Here is a 24,409-nt window from a genome sequence, read left to right as displayed (position 1 = left end):
CACAGGAAACTAAATCTTCCACTTTGCTCAACAAAATGCTTTTAACTCCTTCCTGCAGAGACGAGTAACTCTCTGATCAGAAGGAGTAAAGATGGACAGGCTGTTAAATGAAGCCAGTGGTGGGTTGCAGTTTTCATTGATGATGCTACTGAACGTGCTCAAGCTGTGTGAAACACCTGTAGTGACCCAGCGGGAAGCTCATGGTGGGGAAACTATTTATCCATCTCAGCATGTATACTAAACAGGCACCATTACAATTCTACTGCTCAGTATGCCTCAAGGATGGCATCAGTTTGTCAAATATGAATGTCTCTGTAGTGCTCCTGCATTTTTGTTTCTATAATGTTGTGTAGTTTTTGTTTGCCCATTATGATATCTTGTTTAGCCATAAAGAGTCCAGCAATTGCTTCAAGGGTCTTAAAGAAAATGTTCAGGAAAGTGTCAATTGGTTATTGCAGCATGTTGCAGCTTGTATCTTTTCATACAGAAAATAGCAACTTTGTATGTTCTCAAATCATTGTGAGACGAAGCTTTAACAAGCCCTCTAATGAAATTCTCAGTCAGGAATTGGATATAGATTAGAAAGATATACGACTCCTAGATTGAAACATTGCATCTGAGGCAATTTGTGATGCAGCTCAGGTACACGCTTTAACAACTAAATAAACACAGACGACAAGGAATATATGTAAAAACATGACAGTGGCCCCAGTGTGCTCTTTTTTCCTGTTTGTTAACCTTTAGTTGACAAGAATCTACATACATTATAGTACAACTCAATCTTCAAAAATACTAATCTGAAACTGCACGTTTTAAGCAAAGCTGCAAAGTCTGAAAATGTTGTCACTGAAAATATCTTCAATATGTTCACTGACGTTTCCAATGTGAACTATTGCGTGATGATATCAGCTTTAGGCGTTCACAGCACTTTGCTTGAGGTTCAGGTAAAACCCTCATCTTTACCAGTGCTTAACAAAAACTACAATCTTTCCCAGACCTGTACTAAAGTGCTTTTGTTGACAAAACCCAATCACAGAAAGGACTAAAGATGTAAACCCCTGTCTCTGGAGACAAAGTGCTGCACTTTTTTATGTCTACTTCCCAGTGGCTCCCATGCGGAGCATTAATGTAGCGCTTCAATTTGCCTCTGCGATTAAGTTTTCCACCACAATGTAGGGGTGGAAACAAATTAGCAGGCCATAGCATACAATTTCCAGGAAACGTGTATTTTTACCCAAGAAGAATTAGTTTGGAGAGGTGAAGATTAAAAAATGTAAAGTCTCCAGTATAAAGAACTATGCACATATTAAAAGCAGACATTATTACCCTTGTAACAGAGCCGGAGTGTTCACAGCAGGATGTGTGTTTTCTCTTGAACGCTTTGTGGCTGAAATAGAAAATGAGGCTTTTTAGACACTTCTGGTTTTGTACCTGCAACACATAAAGCTGTGAGTCAGGGGAGCTCACAGGTTCAGACAGTGACGTTAGAAGTCCCTGGATATGCATGCTACTGAGGTTTGCAGCGTCTTCACACAGAGAATTCACAAGAACCGTACACGGTTTAGAAAGAAAAACCTCTAATCAATGTTGGTTTTTCCGTTCTGTTGTCTTAAACACCAGTAAAGTTAGATTAATTAAATTTCCTCGACAGTTGATATAACTCAACTTCATAATAATAATGACTTTTAAAACGGGACATCTACAATGACATCTGAAGTTTGTATCATATGTTTATTTTACAATGAACATCTTCTTTAGATGACACCAAAACACACCCAATTTGTTTGTTTTTGGCACAGTGAGTGCAAGGAGTACTGACACATTTCCACAAAGTTTCCCAGTAAGCTTTGCAAGTGAGCCAGCATTCATAAAACCTCGGACCTTGGAGCCAGCTTACCTAAATTTAATGCAGTTTGTTTTATTACCAATCACACCTGTGCTTTGCCTGATATGACATGTCTACTGTAGGAAGAAAAGAAGGAAGTAGAAAAGTGTTGACCTCTGTTCCAACAAGTCCTCCACATTAATGTGTCCTGTAGACACAACATAGAGGCATTTGCTTATCTGAAACTCCGATCAGTAGGACATTATCATTTTTCCGTGCCTTCCATAATAGCTGCAAATCGCTGTTGAAAAAATAAATCAATGTTATGATGTGACAACAATGTGGTCACAAAGTTGGTCGGTTTTGGAGAAAAACTGATTCCTTCTCTAATATATGCTGTTTCGTGGCCTGTGACGTGACGTATGGGTGAATTCTCCTCTATGAAAGTTTGTGTGAATCATCTGTATATTCCTGGCCGAAGATATCTATGGGATAGCTGGGGGAAAGTTCACAACGTCATGAGGGCTTCTGTTGATTTTGTGTATTTAAGAGGCAACTCTCCGAGTGATTGGAGAGCAGTCAAGGATGTACAATTTGTTAAGCATTACATTCGATTTCTGACTCTGTTCCTCCCTTGCAAAGAATAAATGTCCTCCTGATTTATGATTTTTAACACCTGTGTTGAGGAACACTTTTTCTAACAGTGGCCTTCAGTAGCATATCATCAGCTTATCCATAGCCATGCAGCGCTAGAGGCTTTTTAGCCATTGGTTTTTCCATTGTGATTATTTCTATCTTAAGTATAGAGCTTACCTTCACTCAAATGAAGAGAGGAGCAGTCAAATGATCATCAGTTGGATCAGATGGCACGGGGGGGCTGCTGGACAGAGCTGGTAAACTCAAGATGTAGGGAGGCTGAGCGTCTTCAACTCTTACTTCCCTGAATATTGATTTGCTCATCATGGGGAGGCTGGAGACAAGGAATTTGAATGGGCAGAGTTTGAAGACTCGGGAAATCCATATCTACATTGTCAATAGCTCCTCTGCAACAAGGTGACAGGGTTGGACGAGATTGTCCCCAAGAGGCTGAAGGCACAGGACATTGCCGAGCTGTCTTGGCTGACACGGCTCTTCAGTGTCACATGGAGGTCAAGTACAGTGCTTATAGAGTATCACACCGGCGTGGTGGTTTACATTTCTTAAAAGGGGGACTGGAGTGTGTAGTCCAATAATCAGGGTACAGGAGTGCATGCTTTTGCAGATGATGTGTTTTTTTTTCTATCAGAATGTGAAGATAATGGATGAATAATGAATGAAGATGCAAAGAAGTGAACAGAAAGATAATGTTGAAGAACAATTTAAATATGATCTGAATACATACATAACAGCGTCCTTCTCTGGGCAACATTTTAGTTTCTGGAATCGTTTCATTAATAGTGCAGTGGTGACATAAATGCATGATTCATTTTGCATGCCTGATCAGGTCAGACAAACCTTTACTTGAAGATTCATATTTTTATTTTATAAAACTTCCTAATTTAGACAATTGAACAGCAATGCTTAAAGTTCCTGTTGGGTTACTGTTAAAATTTCTTTAATCATAAATTTAATACAGATGGCTAATAGTAATTAATGGGGTTCTGCAAACATCTGAATAAAACCTATTTGTTTCCCCTATAAATAGCTACAAATAGTTTTTTGTTGTTGCCGCTTTTCTTCTGTTAGTCTGAAAGATAACTTCAGTTTCTCTCCAAATGAGCACTTTTGTCTTATCCATCTTATTTCTGTCAGGCAACATATGGTCCCATATAGTTTGTCATGCATGAACAGTTTACTGTATATTAGAGGCTGATGCTCATTTAGTGCATAAAAACAACAAAGTCAGTGTCTGGCAATAAAGTGCCCTCCAGGGCTGCAGGCTCTTGCGTTTCTAAAGTCACTTTTTGGTCAACTACATAAAAACCGAATCACATTATGTTGTCTCATAATAATCAGACTTTTATTCCTTAGTTTAGTCTTCAGTGTATTGTTTTAAAAAAAAAAACAATACATGAGATTATTTATTAGGATTTCACCCTGCAATTGTTTCAAAATTGGAATCTCTGGAGACAGCGGTGCAGTGTGCGTTTGTGTGTGTTCATGGTCTAGTTTCAAGTAAAGGATGTCTGCTATTTTAAGTTATTAGAGGGAGGTCGGAGCTATTTTAAGAAGGCTAAGCAGCACCTTACCATTCCAGTCTTATTTGTGTTATATCGGCAATGCATGCAGTTCACAGCCCTGACTTCATGGCAGCGACTAATGAAAGGAAGCAGTGTGCTCTCAGTTTACAGCTCTTGCAGAGGTTAGTTGCTTGTGTACCCCTGAGCAACAATGAAGGAAGTAAAGAAACGAGTTGTGTGATTGGAAGCTGGAGATGGAGTCTCTAATCAAAGCGGCGCCTGGATCTGTAACTCGACCGGCTTGGTGTGTAGAGCTCCGGCCTGCTCGCCCTGATGACAGAGACACACTAACATGCCGTGAAACACAGGGAACAAAGATTCACACTTTAATTGATTTTACTTTTATGTTCTCTTGCTTAATGAAAATCAAATCAAAACGAAGCTAGCGGCCACTCTGTCTCACTTTCTTTCCCTCTTCCTCCCCTCTCCCCTATCCGTTTTGCTTTGAAGTGTAAAACAGATTCTACTGATGTAGACTGTACACCAGAGACCATTTCACAGCACTGAGGGCATGCAGGGTGTAACCAGATGTAAGCTTATATATTTTTCATCAAATCTATAGGTAAATAAGGCTTTACCGCTTGAGTGTCTGTGATGTATAATGTAACGCCACTTCCCAATGCAACTGCCTATAAAAAAAGATGTAACATTTTGTTATATTACATTAGGTAGACCTGCTGTTTGTCCTTTCTCTCTACATCAACTGTAGTGAGCAAAAACACAATAAGTCAAGTACTTTTATTAGGTGCTCTTATTTCCTCAATATGTTCCTTTCAAGTGAGTTTAGCATGTTTTGTTCTTATTCTTTTGTTCCCTCAGTCGGTGTCGTTTTTCCTTTGGGAATTTTGAATGAATAGACCAGTCGAGTTGCGTTGAGTACAGTTGAGTGAAAATAGGCAAATTATATTATAATAGAGCGCTTATCTACAAAATATTAGAAAAAGTCCTTTAGGTATCGTACACCGCTCTGACTTCTGCCTCCCTTCATCTCTTCCCTTGTGGTTTCTAGACATTGAATAAAGAAATCAGTTAAATCAAGACAAACAATAACGACTTTCACCGGGTTTTGCCTCAGAGTAGCCTATGAAAGAGCAAGTTTTAACTGAGCCTCACAGTGTTACTTACAAACACGAATACACATTTTGTCCTGCAACCAAACAAACATTCACATGGGTAAGGTGCAGTGTGAGTCAGTTTACAGGCTATAGCTACCTGGTGTACAGCAGCACATTAAAAAGCATGTCGAGGTACAACTTACCTGCAGATGCCACTTGGGACCGGTTAGATGTTGGTGTGGTTGTTACTCTTAAATTCCAACATCAACACATTGGCTGCATCTCAAGTCTCTAAATTGTCGTTTCCTCGCTCCTCGCTCCTCGACTGAACCGGAAGTGGTTCTGCGCCGCCATATTGAAGGCCGTCCCAAAGCTCTTATTCGGCCCGGAGGAGCGAGGAGAGAAATTGGAGGAGTCATGATCGAGGAGCCCAGAAAGCAGACTCCCAGGAAGTGATTTAACGCTGGACACGCCCCCTCACTGTTCCTCTGTTATCTGATTGGACGCTGCAGCAGAGCAGACTGATCGCTGGAGCTTCATACCAGAGTGAAGACGATCACAAAATAAACGTTATATATTTTTAGTGTTTTCTTATTCACCATCTCGTTAAAATATGTGTTTATTTATTGTAGGTCTCAACAAAAAAAGGACTACAAACTATTTTCTTCAAAGATTTGATCTGTTGTTTCTCTCAATAACTTTTATTATGTATGTAATTAAAATCAGAGAGCTGGAGAGAGGAAACACGTTTTACAAAATGTATGGTTATTTTATAATGTCACAATTAGAATTTCAAAACATATCGACGTAAATAATGAATAAATAAGACTCAACTCCGCCGACTGACAGCTGATCAGCTGTGATCAGCTGTCAGTCGGCTGCAGTCATCAGAAACTGGCGTGGCTTCACGTGACGCTTCAGAGGAAAGGACGTCTCATGTCTGTTAAAACATGTTTCCTCGCGTCTTCTCTCCTCGCTTGGTTTCCTTACGTCTCTCCGTGCATCCCTGGAGGGCTGGACTAAGACGCAAGGAAGGGACGCAAGTGAGGGAAACGGGGATGCCATTTAGAGACTTGAGATGCAGCCATTGTCTGCACATGACTGCACTATCTCTCGTTCCTTTCGGTGTTGGCCACTCTGTCAGCCTGCCAGCTGTTCAATCAAACTCGGACACGCCCCTCCAGCCGGTAGAGACGACAGGAGCATTTCTGAAATGTCCCCAAATACAATAACAATAATTAGTGGAAAAGAAACATGTTGCGAACTTGACTTTAAACTGACTAAATGTCAGTTTGACTTTACCACCAGCTTTAAATATTCTAGCGGTTTATCTTCTCCCTTTTGATCCAGTGATGTATAATAAGAGGACCGTACATTGTGTGCGTACACCATGAAATCACTTCTGACCACAACCAGGATGCTGGGTGTCGTCAGAGAGCCAACAAACTTAAAGGACCAGTATGTAGGATTTAGGGGATGATTATTTTGTAAAATCACACAAAACTAAAAATTGTTGTGTTTTTTTTAGCTTGAGATGAGCCCTTGATATATAAGGAGTGGGTCCTCTTCACAGTCTGCCATGTTGCACCGCCATGTGTCTACTGTCACGCAGAACATACACACCAAACACTGTCTCTAGTCGAGTGAGAGGCTTTTGGGTTATTCTGTTATCCCTAAGGCCACCGCAGTTCTCCAACAAGCTTGGAAAACAATGGATGAGTGGAGGGTGTGTGGTTTATACTCGCTGTAATGAAGACCGCACGAGCTGTGCAAGTCAGAAAATGTAGTCATTATAGCTTGTACGTTGTCCATTAAGGTTTTTGGTTGTGCATTTTTGTAACTAAGTGCAAACTCTCAGGGCATTTCAAAAGTGACCGTCACAAATACTTCACTGATAAAAGCACCATCAACATGTCTAAGGGTTTTTAATGCTTAAGAAACCAAAGGCCTTTTGCAGCCAAATCAAATTATTTTCAGGATGTTCAACCTTTTTCCTTTATAATACATGTCTTCTGTCTTCACAGGGTTTGTATAAAGGCAATAATGTAGTCCATGAATATGAGATGATTACAATTCCTCCTCTCCATTATGGAGGTTAGTATATTACTCAATGTCTTCTTGGTTCTTAACAATATATTTTGTTTGTACTCCCTCTGGCGTTTTGGAGAGTACTGTCACGAACAGCATGCTGAGCATAAACGACTTTGTGCACGCTCGTAGCTTGCGCTTTGCTGGAATCTGCGACCGTACCACTGGATGGCACTAAATCCTACACACCCTAGACCTGTACAACTTTCAACCAGAAAGACCACTGAAACCCTGTTTTAAGCTTAAAATTGAGTTACTCTTTAAATATAGTGTATGTTCATCAAATGTTGTGTGTTATAGGCTCTTCCAAATAGTTGTGAACTGCGGGAAGTCATGCCTTTACATGAGCCACACTGACAAACATGTAGTGATGTTAAAATAAATGGTCAAATCCTCAACAGTATCTTTATTCAACTGAAATGTGCCATTTTGTGTCTTCACTTTATATAAACTGTCATACACCTGCAAGTGTTTGGTTGTTCTCACCAGCCACAGACCAACAACATTTGACAGAAAATTACTAGAATTACTGGACAAATATGAATGTTGACATGTCTACTTATGTTACTTTATTAAATTTAAAAAATAAATGTTTTGATTTATTAGGACACATCTACTGCCTATCACACTTGCCTCAATACTGTTGTGGTTAAAAAGATAGTCTCTTGCAGGCAGAAAAGTCCCAAGCGCTCTTACTGCTATAAGTCCTGTGGTTTGAATCTGACTGGAAGTACCACAAAATACTCGATCAGATGGCACTTAGTGATTCCACAATGCACAGACCAAGACTAGAGACTGGATGAAGGCTTTCTTTACTCCACGTCAACTTTATTCATAACACCAACAGGTTTACAAACAAAATTGGGTTGGCACCGGAATTTCCTGATAGCGAGCTCGAGCTCTCAAGCCGTCAGGTCCAACTAACTTGTAAACCCCAAAACAAGCAAAGGTCCCACCTTCCTCCTCGTATTACATAGTTCTCGTCATTTGTTATTGACCAAGTCCCCCAATCAGTTCCCAGATAATAGTGTCTGCATGCGATGTTATGCTGGCCTGTGGCCCATACTCTAGCGTCCCGCTAGAAGCCTCCCTTTGGGCCGGTACTTGGATGCGCCTCAGGTCACAGTGACTGTTTCAAAACACCTGAACTCTTCACCAGAGGAAGTGTGCAGTTTGTGATATGGCTCTATCCTGTTATTCTGACTCTTCGATAGGCCTGGCCTCTGCCAAAAATATGTACTGCGCACAAAGGGAACATGAGGAAACTATGTGTGCTTATGTGTTGTTGCAGCCGTTGCTGGGACTACTCATTGGATTTGATATTAACTCATGTGGATAAAACATTCTCTGATATGTAAGTATATGGCCGTGACAACATGATTTTCTAAAACATTTTCCTTTAACAATACACTTCTGCCATTTGTTTAAAGTGGGTATTGTTTATTGCACAGCTGTCACATTAACATATTGTATGCTAATAAAACCTCACATTTGCACCTTAATCTCATAAAGATGGGCAGTCTGTTGTCAGGGTTTATAGGTTGACTGTAATCTGACTGTAATGCGTTCATTTAGGTTTGTTTTAATGTTGACTGTTTAAAATGCAGGAGAAGTAGTCGACCACATGCTTTTACAGTATGAAAGACTTTGATTTATTTTTTTAGTCAGCAGTATGAGCTGTACATGGCCATGCCAGCATCTGATCATTTTCATCCCTTGCTTTCTATATTACTGCACGTTGTATCTTTGCTTTTGCTGTGATTCAGCACTGGTGAAGTTACATTTTTAAGGTTTCAGTCTAATGAAATAAACGATGAATCAAAGTTCCATGTAGAGGATTGTGATTTATTCCTGACCAGCAAATAAGGATGAAACAGACAAATCAAAATCACTGGTTTAACATACAGTACCCAATGACTTTGATTGTGACCTCATTTTGACGAAGGGTTGTTTTCACCTCACATGTTATTTCATCAAATCCTTTGAGACATCATTTTTCTTTTTTCTCTCATTACGACACAAACCATGAGCATGTCAGGTCACAACTGCTGAAAGACTTCTTCTGACTCAAAAGTGTTGAAGTCATTGTTAAGTCAGTCACCCACAGCAAAGACATGTCAGCTTTAATATCAGTCAAAATTGTTCAAGTGGATTTGCTGCATGATTTTTCGCTTGTTATACCTTCTATATATTTTTTTATTTTAGACAAATTGAGGTTCAGCATGAAATGTTTAGGCTTGTTAAGAATAATCATTCCTGGCTTAAAGGCTTATAAACAAAGGGATTTAAAACAGATTATTTTTTTCTACAAAGCTTGTGTTATCAGGATTAAATTGAAAGCGCCCAAGGGTGAGTACAATACAAAGAGGACACACAATTTCAAAAGAATGAAGTGTTTAGGAATAAAGATACTTTGTTTGTTCATTGGTTATGACAAAATTAAACTGTTATGTATATTGTATATCAAAGCAAATAGACAAAGAATATTCATTTTAGAGCAAAACATGTCATAGTTGACATGATGGCCTGAAAGGATTTACTCGTCTTCACCCACTGACAAAACTGTAGAGGCTTTCTCATTTTGTGTTATACTGTATATGCATGATGACAAATGATAGATACTCCTTCACTCTGCTGAGTTTGCCCAATTCACTTTATTCCAGCAAGAAATATGAAAATAATCTGCAGCTAAAATGGAGAAAGTAGGGCAAAGAAAGGAGATTGTATGCATGGTATTCTCCACTATTATAATGGTCAGTGATGACAAGTTCATTTATTCACCTTCGTCACTAAGTAAAAATACTCAGAAAATATTTTTCAAATCCTGCAGTGTGATCAAAAATGCATCCAGCTGCAAAAATAACTTCTTATATATGGAATATGAATATACTGTGACAACTATGACACATAATCTGTTTAATTGAATCTCTGAAACCCTCCCCCTCACTGCTATTGTCCAATCACAGATTTGCAACCGTAACTAGGCAAAGTATAGCTTTAAGCTTTGGTTTTCTCCATATTTCATTGCTTTTCCAAAACTGAAACCAGTAAAAGAGATGTTAGTTTGTCTGCTCAAACATAGCAATCTAAGATGTTTGGTTGTTGTAATGTGTGGTATACAGGTTGGATTCAATAAAAAAGACTTACAAAAACAATCGTGTTTACAACTTGCTCATCCCCTGTGAAGTGTTTGACCACACTGGAAGACGGATGCGTTTACAGTTTAAGCTAGTCTTAGCTGCTCTGTCAGCTCTCTATTGGATTTGGTAGCTACAGTTAATCCGCCTTCGAGACGTTTTGTTCTCTTTTTAAGGGGAAACATGTTTAAAAATATAAACAAGTATCCAATGTTAATCTAAGCAGCCAAACTAAAAGAAAAATAAAAGCTATATTATTACAAAAATAAATGTCTGATCTTAACTCTTCTGATATCACTGATAACTAATTAGCTCAACACTGCAAGTCAAGAACAAACGGTGATTCTTTACTTCTGTGTCTTCTGCTCATTAACTTGTCAAGATATTGACATAAATATTTACAGGATATCCTGTATGGCCAACAAGTGCATATTTAAGATCATTTTTACAAGATATGTTTTAAAACAGCCAGAGCTGACCAACTCACAAAGCTATTATTAGCTTATTAGCTAGTCGTTAGATACACCAGTAAAATCTGACACCAACAATTTTCATGTTGGAAAAAATCAATGTTCGCCGACAACAAATGTGTCGGTTGCTTTTCTCGGAAACCAGGACCTTTGTTCGAAAACATTACAAAGAATGTGTGGCGTTAAATCTGCCACTGTTATTGAACACCTGCATGTTGAGAAAACAGAAAAGCTTGACATGCAGTAACTCAGGTGACGAGGATCAATCATTTAATTAAATCTAATTCCTCTGAAATATAGGCTACACATTGAAAATATGTGTAGTATTGTTTATTTTTAATTTTATATAAAGAGACTGTCCAAATTGTTTAATGTGGGGAGAGACGCGTCTCATGTCTTCAGCGGCTTTGTTAAGAAGTTAGAGATTCATGTTTAATGATTAATGACCTTTTATTCTATTAAACTTGTATAGTGATGCTGTTTTTGTAGTTTAGTATGAGGTTGAGTCATTACAGCATATCAATGAGGCTTTGAGTAAAAACAATTTTTTCAGTTTTTCTCAGACAGAAGGATATCTTCAGAGGGGCTGCAGTGTACTGCAGTGGAGATGAATCCTCGTCAACATCGGCCTGCCATCATAACGGTGTCTCTGCTCTGGTTTAATCTGATATTCTGGTTTCTCTATTTTCTCCCTTTTATGTGTTAATGCTCGACAATATTGGTGGGGCCAAAAAAGATAAAAACACAAAGGCAGTTAGGCTTATGCTTACTCTCCTTAATTGTCTCTTACCTCAGGCACAGATGGCAATAAGCCTTTCTTGACTCCTTCCTACTTACAAAGAGAAAGCCAACTAACTTTATTTCCAGGCCACCAAACTGAGCTTCTAAACTATATTTTCTCTCAAAGCCCAGTTCACCTACAGTTCTCCCAAATATTCTGCCAGACTCAACTGATGTTGCTCCTCAAACCCCCAGCAATCACTTTCTGATACATCAGTTAATTTTTACATTATTTAAAGCTTGAGTGGTTTTAATATGCAGGATAGTTTCTCCCCAGCGGAGAAAGTTAATATCAGTCAGCTCATTGGTCACCTTTGGGTGTGGCTTTTCATTTCCAACCATGCTGAGCTCATTTACTCTGATAATATTTGCCAAAATTGCAGACACATCTTGTTTCTTCGGTTCATTAAGGCAGTCTGCTCATACTTAGGACCTGTGGTTTCTCTAATTTTGGTGATTTCATTTAAAATGATGGGCTGCTATACTTTACAGGCCTGTTGAGCACAACTTGTGCAGCCTAATGCAATCTTACACATTTACTACAGTGAAGAACATTTTGTAAAGCAGAAAGCCAAAAGTCGAAGTTATATGTGAGCTCAGTTCTGTTACGGTACATTGCCATGAATATGAAATCTTTTTTTTTTATTGATCATTATGGGATTTTTAAATGGTTATTTTTTCTGTTAACTGTCCGTTTCTTATTAGTTATCCTTGAAGGAAAACCTATGTTTTAGGAAGGCAACCTTTTTCAGGCTAGAGAGAAAAAAAGGGTTATGTTCATTTTACAAATGTATTATTTTTCTTTTTTTGTCTTAAATCTGTGTGCTGGGAACTTTCCATGCATGATACAATAAATTAAGTAACAAACTACCATCAAACTTGGTAATGTGTTGTGTTTTGTCCCCAAAATCTCCACTGAATATGTTTATAATTCAATTCATACAAACACGAGACATGAGCTGCACGGTGTAGCGACTAGCCCTGTCACCTCAGCCAGAGGGGCCCGATTTCAGTTCTCGATCTGAGGAGTCGGTCTTTCTGTGGAGTTTGCACGTTCTCCCCGTGGCAGTGTGGGTTCATTCTGGCTTCCTTCCACAGTCCAAAGAGATGCACCTCAAGTTAAGTGGAGGCTCTAAATTGCCCGTATAATGTGAGAGTGAATGTCTGTCTATATTTGTGCCCTGTGATACTACCTGTCTAGGGTAAACACTGCTGGGATCGGCTACAGCGCCCCATCCACCTGCAGTCAGAAGCTGACAAAAGAAACTGCTGTGTTACTTAAATTGTATGCATCCAGTGAGACCAGACTGGCTGATTGCAGACTTGTTGAATAGGATTAGATCATACAGGTATCTGTGATGTTGTGTCCACCTTTTGTACATTCATTAGAAGTGTGATGCTATTCTGAGTCTTGTGCTTTGTTCTCTGTCTTGCATTTCACTTGTTTCATCACGTATTACAGCACTTCACTTTGTCATGTGAATGTGAACAGATCTGGATAGGTTTATTCTCGCCTTCTGCCGGTGAAGTCCTCTGAGACACACTTGTGATGAAAGGCTCTATAAATAAATATGCTTGAATTTAATGTGATTCTCATCTCACAATCCCTATGTCCACATCACAGCGATCTACCTTATTAAATCGGCTTATTTAAAAGTACAAATATTCAAAGCACTTCAGTGCACAGTCAAAATAAATATCATTTGAATCATATTTTGTTCCTCTTCAGCTGTTGGCAGTAATATTATATTAAGCCACTTGTTTTTTTCACACTGTGCAGGTTATAAAACTTCAGATGGAGACTGATAGCATAGTTGTAATTTCCATAAAGAAACTGATAGTTTAAGTGTGATAATAAATTACAAGAATAGGTTTAGCATTTTTCCATGTGTGAACACACATACTGATCAGAAATAAATGTTTCTGTTATATGACATTGTGAATAGAAGAACTGCAAAGAAGTTGTTGAGTTGTACTTACTAGTTACTTGTACAATACCTTTCTCTGTGTTCATGGTGTAGTTTACTATGTAAATGAATGTCCCGTATGTAACAGAAGTATGTAATACAGTCACATGGTATATTCAAGTGAACTGTTGGATATCCTAATGCTAAAACTTCACAAATACTTAAAATAATCACAAAAAAAGAGAGGAGAGTAGCCCCACACAGCTAGCACCAAAGTGACTTTAAATTGATTTCAAGGGTATAAAGATTTTTTGGGAAACTCAAATTAAGTGACTTTTATCAGGCTGAATTAATTGAAAGGGATCCTGCATCTCAGGGGAAATTTTCTTGTTGGCCCACGAAGAGTTTGGAGCAAAAGGTTGGCCTCCCACACCATATGAAGGCTGGCTTGTGTTGACTGTTTCTACCATTTAATGGAGGAATAGTGAGACAATGAGGGGTTCAGCCTGTTCAAACGGGGAGAGATTAAGTGTAAGAACCACATTATCTATAATGTATAGCATCCCTCCAGAAAAGGTTGTTGTAAACGTTATCTCAACCATATACTTATCTTTTCTGCTGGTCAAGAACCAATCCTTACATGTTGTGTGTGTGGTTTGTTGAGTAATGGTCGCCGTCTCCACAGTGGAGGAACTTCCACGGGTCGTGTCCTTTGTCTCTGAGACCTTACAGTGATGATTACAAGATGACCTCTCACACACAGTAATTAATCAGCCCACCAGAAGAGCATTCGTTCAGCCTAAATGGGACATCTGCCTGGCCATGTGGCTCACCCAATGCGAGGCTAGCAGGTCCCCAACACCGACCTCAAACTGTCTCTGCACTTGGCTCCAATTCAAAAGAAACCGATAGAAGTTGGAGGTCTGACACCTGCAGGCGTTAATGGCTTGTCAATTAAATGTGTATGCAGCTTTGAGGTTGTCGTCATGATAACACCCGGTGACTATTTGCAAGGGCAGGTTCTGTTCTGTGCTGCCCTTTGAACAGAGAACAGATCCTCAATAACAAGACCAAAGTGAGCTACTCAGCAATGACACTCGTACATCATCACACTGTTGGTTAGTAAACAAGCTGAATCGACCCTTCAATGTGACTGCCTGGTGATTTAGCTGAGATATGATTTTCTCATTATAATTTCAATCCACATTAATTGTATTCATCACTTCACAGTGCACAGTTTGCAGTATGAGAAGCACCACGCAGGCCATTTGAAGTCAGCAGAAGGCATTAACTCAAGATTTGATTAGAGTAATTATATTTTTCTCAGATATAAATGAAATATTTCTCTAGCTCACATTTCAAAAGTATATTTTAGTTGATCTGAAAGTGTAAATATGGTTCATACATACCTGTTGTGTGGAAAAGTTGAATATAGCTGGCAAGATATATTATGTATCATGCTGAAATTTTCTGCATTTTTAAAAGCGGGTGTGCTACTTTTCTGTTTTATATTGTTGCAAACTGAATGTTTTTGTGCTTTGGACTGTTGGTCAGAAGAAGAAAAAACCTGACTATGTCACCTTGGGCTCTGACACAGAGTGATGGACACATATGACAGCAAGCGATTATTTAATTGAACTAGACAATAACTCAAATAGTTGATAATGAAAACCAGGCTGATGATTTGTGCAACCGACAATCCAAATTTCAAAGATATTTAATTCAAACAGATTTAAAATGGCTGAAATCCTCACCATTGAGAAGTAAGAACTGTTTAACTGAGAAATTACTTATTTTGTTATATTTTAATATTTATTCATTCGTAGCACAAAGTGGCAAATTACTTTTGTGTCAATTTAATGATCACTTAGCTGTCAGCGTTTTAGCTCGAGCAGACTCAGATAACTGTAAATGACATGCAGTCAGCATTTCAGTGTTTTAAAATGGAAAAGACTGTTTACTGTACCTGCAGGGCACACAATCCTACAAAAAGTGTGTCGACTTTCAATAGAATTGTGTGGGTAAAATAAGATTAAATGAGCAAAAAGAGGGAGAAAACATTTTCTCATATCAATGTTACTAGAAAATAGAAAACCCCTTCATGTTGCGAACTAAAGCAAATATCTTTTTTGCACTGTCTGGCAGGCCTGTTAGCGACGATGAATGGGTAGCATGCTCCTGCATTGATCATCTCACATCCATAAATGGCTGCTCCTGAGCAGACAAGACAGGGGAGGTTGGTCTGTCATTAGACCTGGATATATGGAGGAAAGAAAAAAAGGAGGAATGAGGTCACTCTGATGCTCTTTGACTGACTGAATAAATCTGAGATGATTATTGAGGCCAAAGCAAATTTTTCATGTGAAGCCATAGATATGTGCTGGAGTTGAAAACAATCAGGTTTAAAGGTTCCTCTTTCTTTTTGTCTCTGTAGGTGTAAAAGAGTCAGCCAGAAAAACGATGATTCAGTTGCATTTTGCTTTGAAAAGGCAGTGGATGTTATTGCCAACAAAGGAGTTTGTCAGTGTTTTCTAGTCCTTTCACACACAAAGTCTGTAGTCATTTGTTAAAAATATGGAGAAATCAAGTATCATAATGCTGCTTATTCCCTTGATGTGTATTATATTGATATAACATGTATCTTTTACAATCCTCATGATATACTACTTTCACTCTGGCAGCTTGTTGTGTTGGAACTGACTGTCAGACTGAATAACAAAGATTGTTTTTACCAAATAATGATCTGGCAAAGATGACACTGAAAATTACTTTCAAAGCACAATCCAGAATTTGGGTAAAAACATTGGAAAGTATGTGACATGCACTCAGATACAACAATTTCCATGTGCATTTAAGGGTTCCTCCAGATAAGTCAGTTGCAAGACATCTTTATATATATATATAAATGATTTGATGTTCTCAAAGAGTAGGAAGGTGGCGTGCAAGAAATGACAACTCAACCAGTCTCGGAGACTAAAGAAACAGCTGTCTGACGCAGAATCTAAAGGCTCCGCTGCAGCAAACACACTCCTGCAGGTGTGAGAATCAATGCATTGTATATTAAGTGTGAACAGGAGCAAAACCTTCTGAATAATGGCTACATTTTAAGCCTTTTCATTTTTTTGCTCCATACTGTCTAATGAGCAGCCATTTGGCTGCAGGAATTATATATGCAAATAGGTCTGAACTGAAAAACCACCGTTGAACATCCAATGGTTTATACAGATGTAAAAACGATGCAAACGTGCCTCAAATGTATTCATGAGAAAGACTTGATTGACAGCATAAAAGGACTACTTTGTTCAAGTGCTGCATGCCTTCATGCTCACTTTGTATTTGTGCCCTTTGAGCAGGTCTGCAGTAATTAGTGGCCACAGTTCCCTGCACTGCTCTAATTACAGCAGCTTGTCAGATGAGTGCAGCCTCTTCTATGCATCCTGCATCCTCCTCATCGTGAGCTGGACCGCAGCCAGACCTATGACATGACCCCACCGCACCTTGATTCCTCCTGGAGACCCCGTTGTCTCTATCTCGTGGCTTGATGCAGTATTGCAGGAATAAATCTAGTCCATGTTCATATAGAAAGATCTCATCGCAACAACCCCAAGGTTGTTTTCTATCGTGCTTCTGTAACAGATGTGTTTAGGTTACAACTCTAGAGGTTCAGCTGTTTGTCTAACTGCTGCAGGAAATAACATCAAATGACGAGTGTAGCGTCGGTGTGGGGCAAATATGTCGCTGTTCAGACACAAATAGGTTATGCCACTTTGTGTCCTGGTCTATGGAAATAGTCCGGTCAGATCCACTTTCACAGTGAATCAGTGCGCAGCGGGGACGCGTGCAGCACGGAGGCTGTCAGCCCTCACCATCCCTCCCATTGGCTGCAGTATGATGATCGGTGTCTTACCCGTTTCCCCGATCCTCACATGCAACTGGAGCCGACGGAGGTTCGCGATGGATCGAGAGGAGGAACTTTCACCTGTAGACATTTGACATTAACGTAGGTTTCACAACCCTCAAGAGAAGAAAAAAAAAACACGGCACATTTGAAGTAAAAGCTCCGCGCTTTGGATATTGCATCGCTGCCCGGTCGCTGGAAATAACTTGCATATTCCAGGTATCTTTTAGCGGGCGACTGTCGCCCGTCCTCCGGTTTGACGGGATACTGCAGGCTGCATGGAGGGATGTCGGCATGGCTTGCACCAGGAGAACAAAAACTTTGGTGTCCACATGCGTGATACTGAGCGGTATGACTAACATTGTTTGCCTGCTCTATGTCGGATGGGTCACTAATTACATCGCCAACATCTACATCAAAGTTCCGATGCCTCTACCAGAGAGAAAGTTAGAGGGGGACAAACGAGGCGACACTCTCCGGATCATTGAAAGGCTTGATCGGCTGGAAAATGTGGTCAACCAGCACATACAAGGTAAAGCCTCCATCATTTTAACTCGCTATGCTTCTTCCTACGCGACTACCTGCACCTAAACCACCTGGGCTCCGTCAAGAGAAAGTACTAGTGAAATAGCTGTACTTTGAGTGCAGTCACAATGTGTGTTTGCATCGTCGGTTTTGGATAATTGATACAATATAGGAACTTCTTTTGTCTGTAAAAGATTGGTTTTGGGTGTGATAGAGAACAGGGGACTAAAAGAAAAATGATTACTGAATTATTTAAGAATGGTCATATATAAATTAGATGAAGTCTGACTGATGGGTGCAATTTATTAAAGTGTTCAACATTGCTCTTGTGATTTACATCTCATATATCACCATGTCTTACTCTTAAATACATGTTGGTGCCTTCATTAAGGTTTATCTTGAACTTTACTCGACCTATGTGGCACAACATAATGCATCTTTATTGAGAGACAGAATCCAATAAAGTGCCAGCAGTATAAATATTCTGCATTAAAATGCAGGTACAACATTGCATTAGTCAGATTCCACAGTGTAGTCTGGTTAGAACTATGGATACTTTTTAATTTGAGTTCATTTGGAATATTGATGAAACTCTGTCTTCCACATTTAAAACGTGTTCCTTTCTTTAGGAATGTCTGGAATTCGTCTGTTCAAATTCCCTCAAGCCTCTCCTCAACTCGTAGTGTACAGTTTCTTTACACTTGATCAAACAGTTAATTTGTCTCCCCTATGTGTCTTTAAACGAGTTATTCTTGCCATCACAGGGGGATCATTTTGGGCAGGTCCCAATCTGAAATGGTACAGAGCTGGACGGTGCAGAGGTAAAATGCAGAGAGAAATCTACTCATGCTGCTTTGAGCAATAAGAGCTCTATGCTAAGCTCGGGTAAACATTCCTCCTGGAGGCAGGTCTCCATTTCATCTTGGCACTCTTAGGCATCTGCAGGGCGGAGCTTAGTTCAGGTGACTTACCACCAAACTGTGTTTCAACTTTTTCTATTACTCTGACAGGAAAGCTCATTTCATGCTAGATGTGTGCTTAAAATACATCAACATGGTCTGGGAACATTTCAACAGCGATGTTTCACTTTAGAAAGCCTTCATCTAACTCTAAAGATAATTTTTTTTTAAAAGATGATCCTAAAGCTCACTCATTTACATGTGATGGCTCGGAAATGACTGCACCTATCATAGTTGTACAGTTGTACAGTTTAACAAACAAGATATAACATTAGAGTGCTTTAAATGTGCTGGTATGTGGCTATTTTATCTTCGGAGAGTGCCAGGTTAGCGGCTTCTTCCCGTTTCCAGCCTTTATGCAAAGCTAACTGGCTGTAGCTTCATATAAACACATGAGTGACATCAATCTGCTCATCTGTCCATTTCCCAAATATTAAAGTCATCCTTTTATATTATACATGGCTCATTGTCTTTTTATGTCTCTTTTAAAACTAGGACAGTCATTCAGCACTTAGTTAAAAGAAAAGTCATGCATATTAAACATTCACTTTTTTCTACTCTAACAGTATGAGCTCATGCACAGTCAGGCGCCATTATTTTTGGCTGCTTTGAGCATTTGTACAATAAATACAGGAAGTCTCCATGTTTGTCGGTTTGAGCACTGCGTCATTGATGACAACAGAAGCTGCTAATGCTGGAGGAAATAGTTGATGTCATATTGGTGCACATTTGCAACAATAAAAACTTCCCCAACAAAAAGAAACAAATTGTGTCATGTTAAGTTCGAGCCATATTGTCTGAATTTCCCTGATAATTACTCTGACTGCATCCGCTGCAAATAATACGAGTCTATAAGTGCCCAACGGCGTCAACAGTCAGGGAGCTTTGGGCAGAGCCAGAGAGTCATTAGTATACTTACGACATCTCTAAAAATACATCTTCCTCCTATATCACGCTGTTAGACAAGTGCAGAAATTGTATCTCCTGGCTCTTGAATTCTGTAGTTCAGCGATGGGACTCACACTTACTGGAGAGGGTCCTGGTGCACTATCCACTCAACCACATGCTCTTAGTTTTAGTGCACTATAAGACCGACAGGAGTTCCCACACCACAGAGCATTACTGCATGTGCGAATGAAACATTTGCTGCTGTTGCTGCTGAGTCACTGCGGACAGTCAGAAGAGATGTCTCTGGTGTCACTCGGGGATGAGACGGAAATAGAACTATTCTTTTCTAACTGCATGATAGGTTTAGTTAAGTGGCTTGTTACCAGGACAAAGTAACCTGGCAACAGCCCATAAACCAACTGAGCTCTTTGTTGTATTAAGTACCGTCAACCCAGGAGAATTTATTGGAAAGTGGGACTGAGCAGGTTCACACACGCCCACCATGAGGGCTGTTTTTCACCCGCTCTTTGCATGGTATTGTGACTGTCTATAGAAGACATCTTCAGCTTTCACTTCACAATTATTATTAGAATTCTTTATGTTTGCATTCTTGTTGCAAAGAGTAAAATAAGCCCTCAGTTACAGCTGGGCAAATTTTTGCATGCTTTGGATATTTATATGTCTTTTTTCGTGTATATATTATCTGTGTTTATTTTCTTCTTCTTATATTTATTCAGTGTGTATTTGTGGAACTGGGTGATGAGATATGGTATAATTCCCCTTGCAGACCGACAAAGTAGTCGTGAATAGAAGTGAAAAGAGCTGCAACAAATTTATTTACATTAATGCCATTGTTTTTAAAATAACCATTTAGTCTATAAAACAGAATACATTACATTCAAAATTAATCAGAGCCCACTGTGATGTCTTTTAATTTGCTTCTTTTTTACTCGTTTTTTCTGATTAACTAAAACCTGAAGATATCCTATTTAATGGCATATGGGAAAAGAAAAACAGCAAATCGTCCATTTTAGAATTTCCTACTAAAATATGTGAGACCCTAGCTTGAAAAATGAGTCAAACGAGGCATAAATTATTGAAGTATATTTCGTCACCGATTCATTATATTTCAATCAACACATCATTGCATCAACAACAATTTAATGGACTCAGTTGAATAGTTTGTAAAAATGTGTGTCTAAATGTATTATGAGGATGTTGTTTATGAAAAAAGCATGTCTCATGGCTTGTTTCGACCTCTGAGAATGTGTATTACATGCATGTGGTCTGATTGGATGGCCACAAGGCCTGCGAGAGGCAGTCATTAACACAGTGCTGATTTAGCGGCATATTATAGCCACAGCTCCCAAGATGACTTCGAGCTAATCCACCTGTCAAGTCAATTGAGAAGCTCAGTAAATCAGCGTTTCCGTTGATGCTCAGAGGACAGTTACATTGTCATATTTATCTGATGTGATTTTCCAGAGCAACAATGAGTGCAGCTGCAGAATAAATGAGTGAAATTCAAAACTGGTGAAGGCACACATGAGTACGGGGATGTGTGCAGGTGTTTGTGTGCGTGCAGGCTGTGGTATGCAGCTCGGAAGTACACGTTACGCTCCAGTTTCTGTGAAAGTGCTCAGTCATATGGGAGAAAGGTACATGAGTTAAAAAAAAACAGTTAAAAGACTCTTTTTTGTTTCAAATGACAGCAACCTTGTTTCTTACAAAGAAAATACTATTTTTTCTAATGTTATTTTTTTTCCCTTAACATGTACGTATTTCTAGATATGCCTAAATGGATAATGAAGGTATTGAAATGTATTCTATTCGACGTTATTAAAGCATAATCAGTACGTTTTTATGACAGTCTCCATTACCGATAGAGATCATATAAAATCTGGGCTTCATGTACAGAGAGCTACATATATGTCTTGTCTTGTAACTTCTTCTGCGACACATTTTCATTTGGCAGCTTGAAAAAAACTTTCGTATAGATGCAGCATGATAATAGCTGTGTTTATAGCAGACGGTTCTTTTGTAATTTTGATTTGTAAAAGATTAGCCCTCTATGAACCTGTTCATGGGTTATGTTGACAGGTGACATTTATAAGTGAAAAAGAAATTAGGGATGCCCTTCTCATTGTTGTTCATTGATTGTGTCTTACCTCGATCGTGGCACAGCACAATCAGTCAGAAGACTCATATTTGGAAGCGTCAACTCGCTGGCTAATTAAGGTGAACGAGGGGCAGGTGTGCTGGCAGGTGATTGGGGAACGGCAGGAGCGGCTGGGGACTACTGCTGTGTGCAGAGTGAAGGGAGGCTCTGAAGTCAAAAACCAAAAGCTGCCAAGGAATAATCTCCAGGAAGTATATATTTTATACACTCAGTGGCCACTTCATAAATCTTACATTCCAATATAACTGTTCAGTAATAAATTATACCTTTTACAAAGATAATATTGTTCTGTTTTGATTGATAATGTTGGAGAGGTATTTTTTTTAACCTGTTTTTATTGTCCATGTTGTAGTTTGCAGTGGTGTTATACTGCATTACATGCATGATTATAACGCATTTCACAATAATGTCCAGTACAACTAACAACACTGACGATGACCTAGCCTGCATTATAGTATAGGTGTACTTAATAAAGTGATCAGGGAGTATACCTTTGTATTAAGGATAAGCTTAAACCAATGGCAGATCAGAAAGGATACAAACATTTAAATATGGTGAGGAGGTTGGCAATGGGAAAAACTCCATTGAGCCCCTTTAATTTTTTGAGGTAGCATGCTAATGATAAAAAAAAAACACAAACTACAGTTGAGGCAGGGATCATTAATTTTGCCTCAATTTTAAAATGTAAGGGTTTCACCTGACATATTGACATAAAGCAATCTGTGACAAGCCATTATCAGCCAATATCGGCCGGCTGAATCATTAATCTGGCTCCACTGTAAAAAGATTATGTTCGTTAAGGGAATATTTCCATCCAATGGCAGAATTTCATGACTTATTCAGTAAGCAACCAGGTAGGACATATTTAGAGAGACAGAGCTGTATGCAAAATGTAGTATAATAAACCAAAACCATGAAAGGTTTTTGTGAATGTCTCTCTGTAAAGCGATAGTACTTATCAGTTGTAATAATCAGTTATAATAGAGCAAAGAGACACTCGCAGAATAAAGCCTGTAGGCAGGGATGTAGTCTGGGCTGAGGAGTGGGAACATTAAACGAGGACATATTCTGGGTGGTAATTCCAATAAATTCGAGAAGTTACAGGGATTTGAATGCACTGGAGAATGTTTGGTAATGAAAACAATTAATAATTCTGACTCCAGAGGGCAAAGTCATCACAAAAAGAATAAATTAGACGTGTAAAAGCCTCTTACAAGAGTGTCGATTCAAAAGGTCGTCCCCTGACAATTTCGCCAAAATAGATCAGTTCACCATAGCAAATGTTCACAGTGTAGTTGTTTCCCCAGTGAATTTCTGCAGCCACAAAAATAAATAAATGAAAACAACCAGACAGAAATCTGGTTTTACTGTGACTGACTGTGTGAAGTTCACATTGCAGTTCAAGTCATTTATCTGTTTTCGATGACACATAGTGATGTTCTGATATAAATTGCACTGCTCGAATCCGGTTAAATACCATACATGTTGTCAGGATGCACTTACCTGCCTTCAATGATTTTTGAGTTTTTGAGTTTTAGTCTCAAAGAGCTTCAGTGAAGGCAGCAGCAGAAGAGACAAGTGAAGTGCTTTGTTCCTTCATGCGTTTTGGATTCATCAGTGGTGGTTCCTAGGTTGTTTGTCTCTATCCTTCTCTGCACTTTCTTTCACCTAATGACACTAAGTGAAGATGCACGCTCTGGTTCAAACACACCCATGCCATTATTTAGAAAGTGTACCCATCTTCTGTGAGCAAGTGTAGACTGTCATTTTTTTTCATGCAGTACAGCACAGTTGTTTCTGATCGCAGATGTGGTTTGCTTCTTTTTGGGGTTGAAGCTGCAGATTGACAACACTTCAAAATGTGTAACCAAAGGTACAATCAAATAATAAATTGATTACTTCACATTAGAATCTGAAGTAATAACTGAGTGATGTCACTATAAAAACAGCACAATGTGATTCGCCATCTCTCAACTATTACAACAACAACAATTAGGCCTAAAAAATAACAATTAGTTGATTTACCAACTAATCTGCAGACTAGTTTCTTGGCCACTGAATTTGTCTGTAAAAGCTGTTATTTTTATTAAAAATACACACATCAGAAATTTGAAGTGTTGAAAAGGTCCCAAAGAAATGTTTTTTGTTTGGATTACTTCAGTGTGATATTGCAGTCTGGCCACAAAGCCTATGTGTTTCCACTCAAACCAAAAACATCAATAAATTCATTAAAACCAACCTCTCAAATGTGACAATGTGAGTTGTGTTAACACAAACGCCATTTTTCATGCATTAGACTGAAGTTGCATGCTTTCCACTCAGTGGATTCAGCATTCGATTTGTCTTTAGTGAGTCAGCTGGTGCTGATGTGAGGTTATGATGGGGGAGGGTGGAGATGGATTACAGGGTGAGACAGAAGTGAATTATCGTGGCCTCGAAACGAGATTCCTCAACGCTAACTATAATTGAGATCTTCTAT

The 24,409-nt window shown here is 39.0% G+C and overlaps 1 protein-coding gene across 1 annotated transcript in view; it reads left to right on the top strand.

Annotated features, from left to right (window-relative positions):
- The first annotated feature begins 17,248 nt into the window (after positions 1-17,248).
- galnt18b (UDP-N-acetyl-alpha-D-galactosamine:polypeptide N-acetylgalactosaminyltransferase 18b) overlaps positions 17,249-24,409 on the top strand; it is a 65,761-nt gene continuing 58,600 nt past the window's right edge. Inside the window, exon 1 of the mRNA XM_068595964.1 lies at positions 17,249-17,911. Within this exon, the coding sequence (XP_068452065.1) occupies positions 17,674-17,911 (238 nt within the window). The 5' untranslated portion in view covers positions 17,249-17,673. The remainder of the gene's footprint in view (positions 17,912-24,409) is intronic.

Source organism: Clinocottus analis, unplaced genomic scaffold (assembly GCF_023055335.1).
Source record: "Clinocottus analis isolate CAN_PGR_092001 unplaced genomic scaffold, fCliAna1.0.p SCAF_33, whole genome shotgun sequence".
NCBI classification, from domain to species: Eukaryota; Metazoa; Chordata; class Actinopteri; order Perciformes; family Cottidae; genus Clinocottus; species Clinocottus analis.
This window is presented reverse-complemented; position numbering and strand designations above follow the sequence as displayed.